This window comes from Neophocaena asiaeorientalis, unplaced genomic scaffold (genome assembly GCF_003031525.2).
Source record: "Neophocaena asiaeorientalis asiaeorientalis breed wild unplaced genomic scaffold, Neophocaena_asiaeorientalis_V1.1 scaffold369, whole genome shotgun sequence".
Taxonomy (NCBI): domain Eukaryota; kingdom Metazoa; phylum Chordata; class Mammalia; order Artiodactyla; family Phocoenidae; genus Neophocaena; species Neophocaena asiaeorientalis.
The window spans coordinates 2,110,649-2,124,562 of record NW_020175321.1 but is presented as its reverse complement, the minus strand read 5'-3'; the positions used below and the strand labels follow the sequence as shown (position 1 = coordinate 2,124,562).

General features: G+C 45.7%; 1 protein-coding gene across 1 annotated transcript in view; it reads right to left on the bottom strand.

The window, feature by feature from the left end:
* GNPAT (glyceronephosphate O-acyltransferase) overlaps window positions 1-13,883 on the bottom strand; it is a 31,520-nt gene extending 17,637 nt beyond the window's left edge. Inside the window, exons 1-3 of the mRNA XM_024765590.1 lie at window positions 13,636-13,883; window positions 5,817-5,999; window positions 726-902 (exon numbers count right to left, since the gene is read on the bottom strand). Of these exons, the coding sequence (XP_024621358.1) occupies window positions 726-902; window positions 5,817-5,999; window positions 13,636-13,713 (438 nt within the window). The 5' untranslated portion in view covers window positions 13,714-13,883. The remainder of the gene's footprint in view (window positions 1-725; window positions 903-5,816; window positions 6,000-13,635) is intronic.
* Between the last annotated feature and the right edge of the window lie 31 nt (window positions 13,884-13,914).

Below are 13,914 nucleotides of genomic sequence, written 5' to 3'. Positions count from 1 at the left end.
ACGTGACCATCACCAGGAACAGGCAAACGGAGGCCACGTGCTTCTGGGCTGATACACCGACAAGGACACAACCTGAACCTAATCGAGAAAACATCTCAAACCCAAATCAAGGGACACTAGAATATAACTGGCCTGATTTCTTCAAAAGTAATATCATGAAACACAAACAAGGCCTAAGTAATTGTTCTAGATTAAAAGAGTCTAAAGAGGTATGGGAGCTGACTGAAACACACGATGCAGGACTTTCTTTTGCCGATACAGGACACAGCTGGGACAGCTGGTGAAACATGAATAAGATCTGTATTACCAGCACTGTGTCAATGTTAATTTGCTTATTTTGATAATTACACCATAAGAGAATGTCCTTGTTTATAGGGAAAACACACCAGAAAGGTGTGTGAGGAAAGGAAAGAGAACATGCTGTAGGGGAGTCTTGGTGAAGAATATATAGAACTTCTTTGTACGACTTCTGTAACTCTATGAACATCTGACATTAGGTTAGTCTGTAAAGTCTGTAACTAAGTGACTAAGTTAGTTTGTCTGAAGCCTGCAGATCTGAAGGTAAAAGGAAAAAACACCCTGCAGAGAGGCGGAGTCTTTTCTGCTCAGGCTGGATGCCACCTGCTAACCAGGGCCCGCTCCTCTAGTGCAAAGCGGGATGCCTTTGAGTTGAATAAATTGTGAGGGATTGAAGAAGAGATTGCTTTTCTACAAGCAATACTCACTTTCTGAATACCTTCTTCATTTACACACACTTTCGAGAAAATTTGTTTAAATATTTTGCTCAGGGCAAAGGCACAGAACCGAATGGCTCCCAGACGCAGTTTGTGGTTCATTTCATCCAGGATGCCACAGGCTTCCTCTCGCAGGACCTCGGCAGATTGAAGGGACTCCCTGGAAAGCTACAAGAAAAGGGAAAGCAGGGATAAATTTCTGGAAAAAAAAAAAGTCAAAATTCTTTTTGCTCAAATCAGTAGGACCAGTTCCAAATGGACCAATGTTATTATATAACTCAAAATGGTATGTTCTCTTCTTAATTTAAATTGATATAGTTTAAGCTTACATCCAAATTCTCTAAAATAAGTTGTTGCTCAAGATCTAGTGTCTGAGAGCATACACTTAGTAGTTACTTTCAGTACATTGTTGCAGCTGTTTTTTTTTTTAATTTATTTATTTGACTGATTGATTTTTGGCTGCGTTGGGTCTTCGTTGCTGCGCACGGGCTTTCTCTAGTTGTGGCGAGCGGGGGCTGCTCTTTCTTGCGGTGCACGGGCTTCTCATTGCAGTGGCTTCTCTTGTTGCGGAGCATGGGCTCTAGGGACGCAGGCTCAGTAGTTGTGGCTCGCGGGGTCCACAGTGCAGGCTCAGTAGTTGTGGCACACAGGCTTAGTTGCTCTGCGGCATGTGAGATCTTCTCTGAGCAGGGATCAAACCTGTGTCCCCTGCATTGGCAGGCAGATTCTTCACCACTGCACCACCAGGGAAGTCGCACAGCCTATACAACTGAGGAATCAGGATCAGAAGGGAAAGAGAGAACTGGAGCATTAAAAAGAAAGAATACATTGCCAGGAGAGGACCTTCCTCGAGACAGAAAATGCTCATGCCAGTTGGAGCCGGTTGAGAAGGCTGGGGAGTGGGAAAGCCAAGACCCCTGGGGACAGGAAGGACTTGGACAGGTGAAGAACACAGGCGAAAAGGCCGGTTTGTTCAGAAGGCACTGGAGGAAAGCAGAGAAGAAGACAATGGCCTGGCCTCTTATTCTGTGCACCTGGGCTTCTCATTTGCCCGACTGATGTGCTGTCCCTATAGACCCCTCTCCCTGGAAACCTGAGAGAAGCAGCGTTCTTACAACTCCTTGTCCCCAGTGATGTCCCTCTTCAGTCTCTTCTCCATGTCACAAGCCTGAGCAGTCTCTTAAATGCAGAAGTCATCACATCCTTCCTTGGCTAAAGCCCCTTCAATGGCTGCTACTGCACTCTGCAAGATAAAGGCAGCCTCAGCTGGAGAAGTGGCGGCAGGGATGGACAGAGGTAGACCAGCGCTATTTTTAGGAGGGTACATCATTTTCAGCAGAGCACATCAGTAGCTCTTAGTGCCTGGGAGCGTGTGAGAGGAAAGTAAGAAGCTGAAGACGGCATCCAGATTTTTGGTTTGAGCAACTAGCATATGTCGGGGGGGCATTCTTGGAGACAGGACAATCTGGGTGGGAGGGGGGAATACACACAGTACAGGGGTGCGGTGGATCCAAGACTTTGATGTAGACATCTTGAATGCTTTTGGAGTGCTTCTGGAATTTCCAAGTGGATACCCAATAAACTGTAAAAATATATGTATGAAACTCAAAAGAGATCTGGGCTGAAGCAATAGATACTAATTATCTATATTACTTATGGTAATATATTATTTTTATATAGTAATATTATAATACAGAGATATTAGCATAAGGAAGGTACTTAAAATTCTGGCAATAAATAAAACTCCCAGTGAGTGGGTAGGTAAGAAGGGGCTAGAACAAAATCTTGAGGAACTGCAGCATTTAAAGAGACAGGCAAAGGAAGAGAAGCCCATGAAGACAACTGGGAAATAATCAAAAAGATGTGGTGGGTAAGTGGGAGAGTGTGGTGTCCTGGAAAGGAGAGCGCGTGTACCAAAAGCTATCCAGGATTTGAATGAGGTTGATTTCTGCCACGAGGAAGAAGGAGGTCATTCACCATCTTGGGAAGAGCTCCTACAGGGGCTTGGAAATCAGATTCCAGTGAGCTGAGCGGTACATGAAGGGTGAGAAAGTAGGGCAACAAGCATAGAAAACACAGCCAACTTCTTCAAAGAGCAGAGCAGAAGTGGGAAAGGAAGAGATGCGTAGTAAGTAGAGAAGGAATGTGGTCAAAGCAAGTCTAATTAAGTAGGAAGAGAAGTGAGCATGTTAAATGCTGATGGTAAAGAGCTGATAACAGGAAGAAGTTGAGACAACTGAGGGGACAGACGACAGGGAAAGTTCCCGAGGAGGAGGGGGGAGGTGGAATTCGGAGCAAAGGAGTAGGGTAGGGATTAAACTCGAACAGAAGGGGATTCCTGTTCCATTCTAGTAGGAGGGAAGAAGAAAATCACGGGTGTTAGATGCAGGTAAATTAGGAGCCTGATCTCAGAGAGCTGAAACAGCTCTCACTTATATAATGGCTTAAATTTTCTTTGTGAAGTAGGAAGAAAAGTCATCTGTTCAGAGTAAGTGGAGAAGGTAGGGTTGGAGGTTCAAGGAGAATGGGGCAACTGAAACTGCCATTTTGGAGAAAGGGAGAGAGTTTCCTAGGGAAACAATCAATGACTGGGTAACAAAGAGGGCCCAAGTGTGCTGTGTAATCAAGCATTTATAATAATTCCAATCTACCTTGATTATATGATTTTTCTCAGCAGTACGTTCAGGTCTGAAAAACACTGGCTTAAATCAGTCACACTTAACCTGGCTGAGCATTAGAATTACATGGGGAAACTTAAAAAAAAAAGAAGAAGAAGAAAAGAGAAATGCCTGGGTCCTAACCTAGACCAATTACACCAGAATCTCTGGGGATAGGACCAAAGTATTTTTTTTCCATTCATTAATTCAAGAAATATTTATTGAATATGTACTATGTGCTAGGCACCAGAAATACAGCAATTTAAAAAAGAGAGAGAGAGAACTTGACTTCACTTATTAAGTAAGTTCAGTCAGACAAGATTAATAGATTCCCCAAGATAGATCACAACAATACGACATAGGTCATATGTCCGAATCAGAATAAAAGAAAAGAGACAGCAAATAATAAAGATAACACATAATTTTCCTGGGAGCTCCCCGGTGGTCCAGTGGCTAGGGCTCCGCACTGTCAGTGTCTGGGCCCGGGTTCCGTCCCTGGTCCAGCGGCTAGGACACCATGCTGTCAGTGTCTGGGCCCGGGTTCCATCCCTGTTCCAGTGGCTAGGATACCGTGCTGTCACTGTCCAGGGCCCAGGTTCCATCCCTGGTCCAGTGGCTAGGACACCGCGCTGTCAGTGTCTGGGCCCGGGTTCCATCCCTGTCCAGTGGCTAGGACACCACGCTGTCACTGTCTGGGCCTGGGTTCCATCCCTGGTCAGGGAACTAATATCCCGCAAGCCGTGCGACGCAGCCCCCAACCCCAGTGCCGCTGCAAAATGAAGAATCTTCCCAAGGCCACAAACCTGACTAACCTCCAGTGAAAAGTCAAAGAAGCAGGATCTCTCTGTGAACCTCAAGGCACAGGAGCACGATATGATAGAAGAGCCCGCCGTAGGGGAGCTCCGATCATGCCTGCCAAGGACCTCTATCTGGATGTCCTCAAATGACGTGTGCAAAACAGAGCACAGCTTCTCTCCTAAGCCCTCTTCTAAGTCCCCATCTCAGTGAATGGCTCTATCAGCCTTGATTCTTCCTTTCCTTCACTTCATTCACCCAACTGGTCATTTCTTAAATCTGACCGTTTCTCTGTTTCTATAAGCACTTACCAGTCCAGGCAGCTACGAGCCTACAAAGGGATTGCTGCAGGAGCGCCACACAGCCTTCCCGCCTCCTTCAGCACAACGGTGTTTCTAAAACATAAACTGATCACGTCACACCGCGACCTGAACCCCTTCCAGGGCTTTGCACTGTGTGTAGGATAAATCCAATTCCTTCAGACGGTTCACAAAGCCCTTCGCGACGTGGCCTGCTCTCCTCTCCAGCCCAGTTCCTGTCATCACCCTCCTCTGCTCTCTTCAGTCCTGCTTCCACTGAACACCTCTCAATACCACGAACACACATGCGCTCTTCGCCTTAAAATAAGCTGGTGGTTCCCAAATCTCACCACACTTTGGAATTGACTGGGCTTTTAAAAACTTCGGATGCTTGGTTTCTCACTCCTGACATTATGATTTAATTGGTATGAGGGTGAGACGTAGACACAGGGATTTTTAAAAGCTCCCAGAATAATTTTTTTTTAAACGTTCTTCTTTTAAAAAAAATTATTTTATTTTTTTATTTTTGGCTGTGTTGGGTCTTCATTGCTGTGTGCGGGCTTTCTCTAGTTGCGGCGAGTGGGGGCTACCCTTCGCTGTGGTGCACGGGCGTCTCATTGCGGTGGCTTCTCTTGTTGTGGAGCACGGGCTCTAGGTGCGCGGGCTTCAGTAGTTGTGGCACGCGGGCTCAGTAGTTGTGGCTCGCAGGCTCACTAGCTGTAGTGCACCGGCCCAGCTGCTTCGTGGCATGTGGGATCTTCCCAGACCAGGGCTCAAACCCGTGTCCCCTGCATTGGCAGGCGGATTCTTAACCACTGTGCCACCAGGGAAGCCCCTCCCCGAATAATTTTAATGTGCCACGAGGTTTGAAAACCACAGGGAAAAAGTTATTTGCCCTGCTAGGAACACTCTTCTTCACCCACTTCACCTGGAAAACCCCCAAACATCTTTCAGGCCTCATTTATAAAATCACTTCTCTAACTCCCTACACAAAATTAGTTGCTCTTATAACTAATTAATGCCCCTGTACACTGGCCTCCCATTAGCATGTCTTGTATCATATTTCACTGTAATTGCCGGCACAACTGTCATCATTCCCTATTGGACTATACACTTATGAGGTCAAGAACGCTGCTCAACTAGCTATTAGGCAGCATGTCTAGCAAAGGGGCTAAGATGCATTATGGGTACAATAAACATTTGATGAATGTGCTGAATATAGCAAAATCTAAAAAGATACATTAAAAATAGCAAAATACATTCATAGAATCAAGAAGAGAACTTGCTGACAATGAACAAATCTGGCTATGGCTGAAGAGGGAATCACTTACCTGTTTAATGACATAATGAATCTCTTCAGAATTGAGAACACTACATTTAATCTCACTTGGCTTGCAAGGAGTAATTCCCTTGTAGACAAGAGGTGTGTAGCATTTCATGGCAAATTTCAGGTCACTGACATGCCTCCTCTCCTCCAAAACATCTTCAAACTGATCCCACTTTTTGAGTTCCTTCTGTGGATGAGGCAAATGAAAGAAAGTAATGCACATGCTGTAAAACTACTTGGTAAGGTTTCATCTTAGCCAAAATTTTTATTTTATGACATAGAACAAGAGCAGAGTGTTCTGATGTTAGGTTTTCACATAGTAAGAAAAAGAAATGTAGCTATTGGATTTGCCCGGTGGTTGAGAATCTGCCTGCCAATGCAGGGGACACCGGTTCGATCCCTGGTCCAGGAAGATCCCACATGCCGCGGAGCAACTAAGCCCGCGCGCCACAACTACTGAGGCTGCGCTCTAGAGCCCGTGCTCCGCACCAAGAGAAGCCCGTGCACCGCAACGAAGAGGAGCCTGCCACTCGCCACAACTAGAGAAAGCCCGTGCGCAGCAACGAAGACCCAACGCAGCCAAAAATAAAAATTAAAAAAAAAAAGAATAAAATTACCAAAAGAAAAAGAAATGTAGCTATTATTAGGATCAATGAATTGATGTTGAATTATAATATTTTATTATCATATTTCTGATTGCTATCTTTATAAAGCCACTGCCCCTTTATGAAAATTAACAAACATAGCAAAGGTGGGACATTAGGCTCTAGAGTAATCTGATCAACTTTACAGGTTTCGTCAATCACACCAATAAACTTGTTCTGTCTGCCTCTCTCACTTAGTTTTAAAAAATAAAGAGTACATCAGAATCAAGATTATGTCAAATCAAATAAAACTACATGGGTGCAAACCCAAGACCAAAGTGCTCCCATATAAGCTACTATGGTGCAGTCTGTATTTTGCTGTGTTACTTTCTTTTCTCCTTTCAACCGACTGAAATTCAGCTTCTATCCAACCAGCCCCTGAAACTGCTCGTTATTAGGCTACCAACAACTTCTGAATTCTTAATTCTTAAAAGTTTGTTTTTCTGATGATAAAAGCAATAGTAGTAATAATAAGTACAGCTAACACGCGTCGTTGCTTCCTAAGCGTCAGGCACTGTCCTAAGAACTTTACCTATACGCAGGGGCAACCCTCACAACAAACCTGTGAGGGAGTTATCATCACTACCGCGTTTCACAGTGGGGAGACCAGGGCACAGAGGAGTGAAATAACTCAGCCAAGGTCCCACAGCTCTCAGGGGACAGAGACATGATTCAAGCTGGAGCCTTATCGCTTCACAGACTCTGTTCCTAACCACTACCCTATACTACTCAGCATGCTGATTATGGAAGATTTGGAAACGTGGAAACATACAAGCAAAGATAAACTGCCCACAGTGTTACACCCTGGGAATAAGTACTCAACACTTACTAGTTCCCTTTTTTCCATTCATAGATATAAAAATACATATTTTAAAATTTAAAACATGGACCCTAGGAAATATAGTTTATCTTGCCTTATCAACTGTATTCTGAAAACTTCCCTATATTAAATATTGTTTTAAAATATTTTAGTGGCTGCACCGTCACCTTTGTATTCCCTAATTGCTTAATGTAATGTTTTAATTACCAAAGTGATACATGTTCATTATAAAAATTGAGGAGATACAGAAAAGCACAAAGAAGAAAATTAAAATCAACTGTCTCCCAATGAGCCAGAGACCATTTCAGTGAATGCTTTTTTCTGTGCCTGTGAAAAGTCCCTCCCTCACCACACGTACATTTTGATTTGTCTCCTGATTTTCTTTTTACTTAATGTTATAAACACTCCTCCATGTCATTTAAGTTTCTCCCACAATATTACTTTTAATGTTGGATGTTTGGACTCTTTTTTTCATTCATTGCTACTATAAAAAGCGTAACAGACATTAATATTTCTTTCAAATCTAATCATTAGACCCTGGCCTCTTTCAAGTCTTCGTTCCTCCTAGACCTCCGCACCGTGGGACACCATTCTCAAGCACTCCCTCCTTTCATTACCTACAACTATTCTGAAATGTTCCTACTGTGGTTTTTCATTCGTGACTCTGTCACAGCAAAAAACCCACCTCGTTTCTCTAATCCAGAGATTCTCAACCTGGGGGAAATTTTCCTCCCCCAATTACAAATATGTCTTCTTTCCTCCCGCTTCCTTTAGTATATGTTAACATCTCCATCACAGTGCTGAGTACTCTCACCTACTCAACTGGTTTCAAGTATTTATGCTTCTGAATCCCTTGCCCTGTCCTCCTCTCGCATCCAGCTTTTCCAAAACTGAACTCATCTCTCCTCTGCACAATCCTACAAGCTGATTACTTTCCTGAAATCTCAGTCAATAACCCCACACCATCTACATCCCTGTGTTTACATCATTCTAGACCTTTCCTCCCTCACCCCTTACGTGCAATCCGTTCCATCCTGCTAACACGGCCTTTAAGGATCCATCATGTCTACTCCTTGTTCACATGTCCAGCCTGTGCTCTTTATCACGACAGCCTCCTCACTGGTCTCCCTGCCTATGTTTTGTCCCTTTGAATCAGTCTTCCATGCCACCATGTGCCCTTTTAAAAACACAATTCTGGCTTAAAATATTTACAAGACACCCCTCACCTCCTTCAGAACAAGACCTAAGCCACTCTGGCGTCATATGAGAACCTCTATGATCTGGCTTTTCCTTCCCACCACACTCATGGTCCACTCAACAGTGAGTGATTTGATTTCCCCAACACAGTCCCTCGTTGATATGCCTTTGGGCTTTTGCACGTGTCCATCTATGCCTGGAATGCCCTTCTGTTCCTGTCACCCTTGCCTTGGCATCACTCTGCTGGGACAGCTCTCCTTGAGTTCCCCTGATGGAATTACTCTCCCTTCCTCATCAGGACTTCGTTACCTTCTACATACGTCTATTGTGGTATGTGTCCCGTAACATGTAATCGTTTGCATGTCTGTCTCCCTACTAAAATGCAATTACCTTGAGGGCAGGACGGTTTGTGTCCTCTTTGTATTTCCATCATCTAGCTGTGTTTGGAATATAGCACAATTGAGCAATAACTGACCGATTAAATGTTAAGGTAATAAAAAAACCCAGAAAAACTGAGACCACCATTAGAGCACAACGAGAATACAGACAGAAGCAAAGAACATTTATAGGGAGCATAAGTATAAAAGGGTAGCATGTAAAACGTGTGAAATACGTGAACGTGAACATTTTTATGCCTACATATATAAGTATAGAGAATATATGAGGGGAAAATATTCGAGCTTGGAATTCTGGTGTAAAACTGCAGTCGCTATAACATATCGCATCCTCCTGCTTATAAGGCTGAAGAACCTCAAATTTCACAGTTCTCATTAATGAAGTAATAGCGTAAGTTACACAGGCTCAGACTTGGTAGAATGCCACAAATTACCATTATAAATGATATAATTTTAGGGACAAAAAAGATCTCAGAGACTTCCCATTTAGCCGTCCTGGGTGTGGGAACAGAAAAGGATCAGAATCAGCTGGGGAGGTGTCTGTGGTGTGGAGGGGGTGCGGGGGGAGAGAAAGAGAGAGCAGAAGGGGAGGAAAGAGGAAAGGGGGAGAGGGGAGGGAGAGCGTCCTCAGAATAAGAACCTGCAAGGCAGAGCAGCACGTATGTATCCTTTGAAAACCTTGCCAGCTGTGATCATCTGCAATCCTTCCACGGTTCTGTTAACTGCACGATCAAGCCCACACTTCTCAACACACGAGCCAGCTATACAAAGACCCAGTTGCCTCAACAAGCTATGACATCTCATGGCTCCCGCAGCTTTGTTCAAGTCACCTCTAAGAATGGCATTCCTATCAAACACCGGAGCATCTGTTACATGCGTGCTATTGTGGTATGTGTTGGGGATATGCCTCGTCTAACCAAGACAGATACAGCCTCTTTTGTCCGTAACCCTGTGCATGGTGGTACCAGTTGTTGAGACAGGGCACTAACAAATGGCCGTTCGCCACCGTTCACTTGGAAAACCCTCGGCCATCAACCACAGCTTCTGTACACCTCCTCTGTGTACCATGTCCAGATTCTCCCTTTAACGCAGGACCAAAATGGTCATCTTCTCCGCTAAGTCTTCAGGGAATCCTCATTACATTTTCATCTAGAATACTTCAATAAACTTGTCTTTGGTGTCTCCCCTACAAGATTGTGAGCTTCCTGTCATGTATCTTATACATTTTTGTATTCCCAGTCCTTCAATCATTGTTTGTGGAATGAAAAAATAAATTACTAAATGAAGCCACTTCTTGAGCCCTGTTGATGACAGCTCTCCAATATTCACAGTCTAAAGCTCAAACTTCTCCCAATCTGGTCTAACTCAATGTCTAATCCAGTGGTTTTTAACCCAGGCTTCACGTTAAAATAACTCGGGGAACTTAAAATATTGATGCCCAGGCCCCCCTAAAGATTCTTGATTAATTTGGTCTGGGAGTGGTACCTGGGTTATCTAAAGTATTTTTGAAAGTACTCTAAGTGATTCCTACATGCAGCCAGGGTTGAGCGTTACTGCTCATTAACTGGCATTCCCTACGCCACGCTGGAGAAGTATTTACCATCATAAAATAAATACTCACCCAGGAGCACGATACAATGAGGAGGCCAAGTGAGAAGAATGGCGTGAAGGATTTTCCCCCTATCTTACTTTGCAGAGTGGGCCTCTCCTTATTGCTAGTTAAACAGGCCTCTCCTTGTACCTCCCTTTCAACTGCTCTGGTGGATCCATTCATTCAACAGTTACTGACAGCCCCAAACGTACCAGGCACTGTTCTACAGGCTAAGAACACAGCATGAACAAGGTGGACAAGGAACCCTGAGGGAGCTGAAGGAAAGACGGACAACAAATAAACAAGGTAAGTTCACTTAGGGATGCCACCAGTAGCATGCCGGTAATGTGCAACTACGGGAGAGCCCTGATTTATAGCATCTGCCAGTTTCTGGGGTATACACGCTCCCACCGTGGCAGATTTCAAGCTACCAATACGACCTCACTGAATGTGGAGCCGGGAGGAGATGCAAGGAGCCACCGTTCTCTAGGATTTCCACCTTACAGTGTGACAGATGGAAATAACTTCAAGAGCATGGATAACAGGAAAATTTAGTAAAATAATTAGGAAGTGCTGAGTTCTTTCTTTTTTTTTTTTTGCGGTACGCAGGCCTCTCACTGTTGTGGCCTCTCCCGTTGCGGAGCACAGGCTCCGGACGCGTAGGCTCAGCGGCCATGGCTCACGGGCCCAGCCGCTCCGCGGCACGTGGGATCCTCCCGGACCGGGGCACGAACCCGTGTCCCCTACATCGGCAGGCGGACTCTCAACCGAACCCGCGTCCCCTACATCGGCAGGCGGACTCTCAACCACTGCGCCACCAGGGAAGCCCCTCCTCTTCCTCTTTATCAGTGAAAGGCATCCGCCCAGTTGCCAGATCGCAGAGACGGGAGTCAACTTCAGACTGCGGCCTCTTCCTTAGCTACCACATTCAACTGTCCTGAATACCACACAAACTCACCCGTCTCCCTCCTCCCCAGACTCACGGCCACTGCCTCACTGCAGGCTTTCGTCACCTCCCTGGATTACTGCAACAGCGTCCTAACTGACCTCCACGCTTCAGATTCCTCCGGTATCAGATTCCTTTCTCCAACGAATTCCCTTTCTACAGCCTCTGCTTAAGGATCAATAATAGAGGTTACCCACATAATCATGCCAGAAACCTAGTAGTCTTCTTACACTTTCAAAAATACAAATCTGATCATCCTTAAATGGTGTCCCAGAGAATGAAGATTTTATCCTGAAGGGCGTTTAAACATATAAAATTGCTTTAGGAAATATCCTCTGCCTACTTCCTTAGTTTCGTTTCTCACGTCCCCTTTATTCTACGCTTCCCTATCTTGGTTCCCCCACACATGCCAAGGAGTGGTCTTCTTACACTGATGCCTACGACAGTCTTCCTCTCCCTCACCTCCCATTCATACCTCAAAATCTCAACTCAGGTGTCACATTCTCTGAGAAGCCTTCTCCAAGTCCCCAGGCAGGTCAGGCGCTCCTTCTCAGCCCTCCCACAATATACTGTGCGCTTCAATCACTGGGCTTATCTCACTTAGCTGCGATGACTCCTTTATTCTCATGACATCCTTTGAGGTCCTTAAAGGCAAGGGCTGGATCTTTAACCTCCATACCTTACACACTGAGAATACTGACTACTGAACACTGTAAGTACCTGCAATGAGCAGCATCTTAAATATCTCCAAGACTAGTTAGAGCATTGCACAAAAAGAGTGTGGCCGAGGAATGAAATAAGGACAGTCTGAAACAGTAAGAAAATTCAGGTTAACATGAAAGTTAAAAGACTGCCATCACAAGAGGAGTGAGGGCGGCTGTCCAGCTTCAGAAGCAGTAACGGCTTACATGCAATTAACTGCTTTAGTTTTTCACGTGAAAAAGGTGACCAAAGTCTTATCATTGGTGAATGGGGCAATAAAAAACCAACTCTTTCCTTTAATACACACGTGGAAAATTGCTGTAATTCACAAACCACTTGAGGGCTGAAAAAAACTACCCACGGGAAGTCAGAGCTACACAGCAACCCTCTCTCCCTACGTTTTGAGGTTGAACTATTTCACCACCGCACTGTGCGGTTAAGTCAACGAAGAGAGAGGTCCAAGTGATAAACCTTGGGAAAGTGGGCAATTAGCAGCCATCATAAGCCCAGAGCTCTTGACAGCAAGGGAACAGAAGTTTCCCCATGCTCCACTGGTCTCCCAATTTGAAGGTAGCCATAGGTATATACATTCTTTTCTGAAACTGAGCTTTTTGTTTATCTTGCTCTTGTGTTTTCCCTGTTATGACCCTCCTACATAAATTAACATTATATTTAAGCCAGAACACTGGTAACATGACTTTAAAATGCATTCTTTTATTTCCTCCTAAGGTGGATAAAACTTAATTTGGTTTTAAAAAAAAAAAAAGTCAATTGCCCCAGGGTTGTGAAATACTGAGAGCTACAAAGCTTCCACCTCGTAATTTCTTCCTGACAATTCTGAGTGACCAACATTCCGTCGGCAAAAAAGACCGGTTAAAATCAGAAGAGGCGGTTGGGGGGTGAACTGGAGAGAGGCCGGGGGGCATAAGCTCTCTTCCAAAATGACTTGTGGAAAAAGTACAATGATGGGCAGAGGGCAGAAACACAATGCAAATTGCCAGAACTCCAAATCTTCTTAGATGAAAAACGTAAAGCCTTAGAAACTCAATGCCCACAGACAAGCCAAATACTTTTTTTCTCGGGAATATCACAGCTGCAAAAGAGCGGGGTGGGGAGCCACGGGCTACCTCAAGCTGAGTCAGACCGCAGGTTCCTCGGGTTCGACCGAAAGGTAGCCCGACACGCCTCGCAAGAGATGGAGAGACTCCAATTCTCCCCGCCTCGTTCCCGTGTCAGGGGCGTTCTGAAGGCCCAACGCCTGGTGGAGGGGAAAGGAAGGAACGAGCGGGAGGGAACCAGCGGAACCATCACCAGGAGAAACTTCTAAAAGCACACGGACATTCCCACACGCAGCGATACACCGTTGCCCTAGAAACCAAATCAAGCACCTAATCCCTCCTGCGGGGGTGGTGAGGAGGCTCGGACCCACTCTTCTGGGCCCTGGGTCGCGGCCCGGAGGAAGCCGGGACCAGGAGAAGGGGGTCCTCTCCCGCGGCCCCGCCCCGGCCTCGCTCCCCCGGGCGCATACCGAGTAGAGCAGCACGACAGCGCCGGGACTGGTGGAGCCGACGGAGAAGCAAGAGCTAGACGAACTGGAAGAATCCATGCTGCGGCCGCTGTCCCGGGCGTGGCCTGGGATTCTTAGCTAAGCGGTGGTTGGGGTGCTGCTGGGGGCGGTTCTTCCGCGCGGGGCGGCCCGACCTCTCCTAGGGCGGCAGCACCCTCTGCGGCCCCTCCGCAGGACCCCGGGCGTCGCCATCTTAACCAGGACGGAAGCCGCGCGGGGACCTGCAGCGCGCGCGTGCGC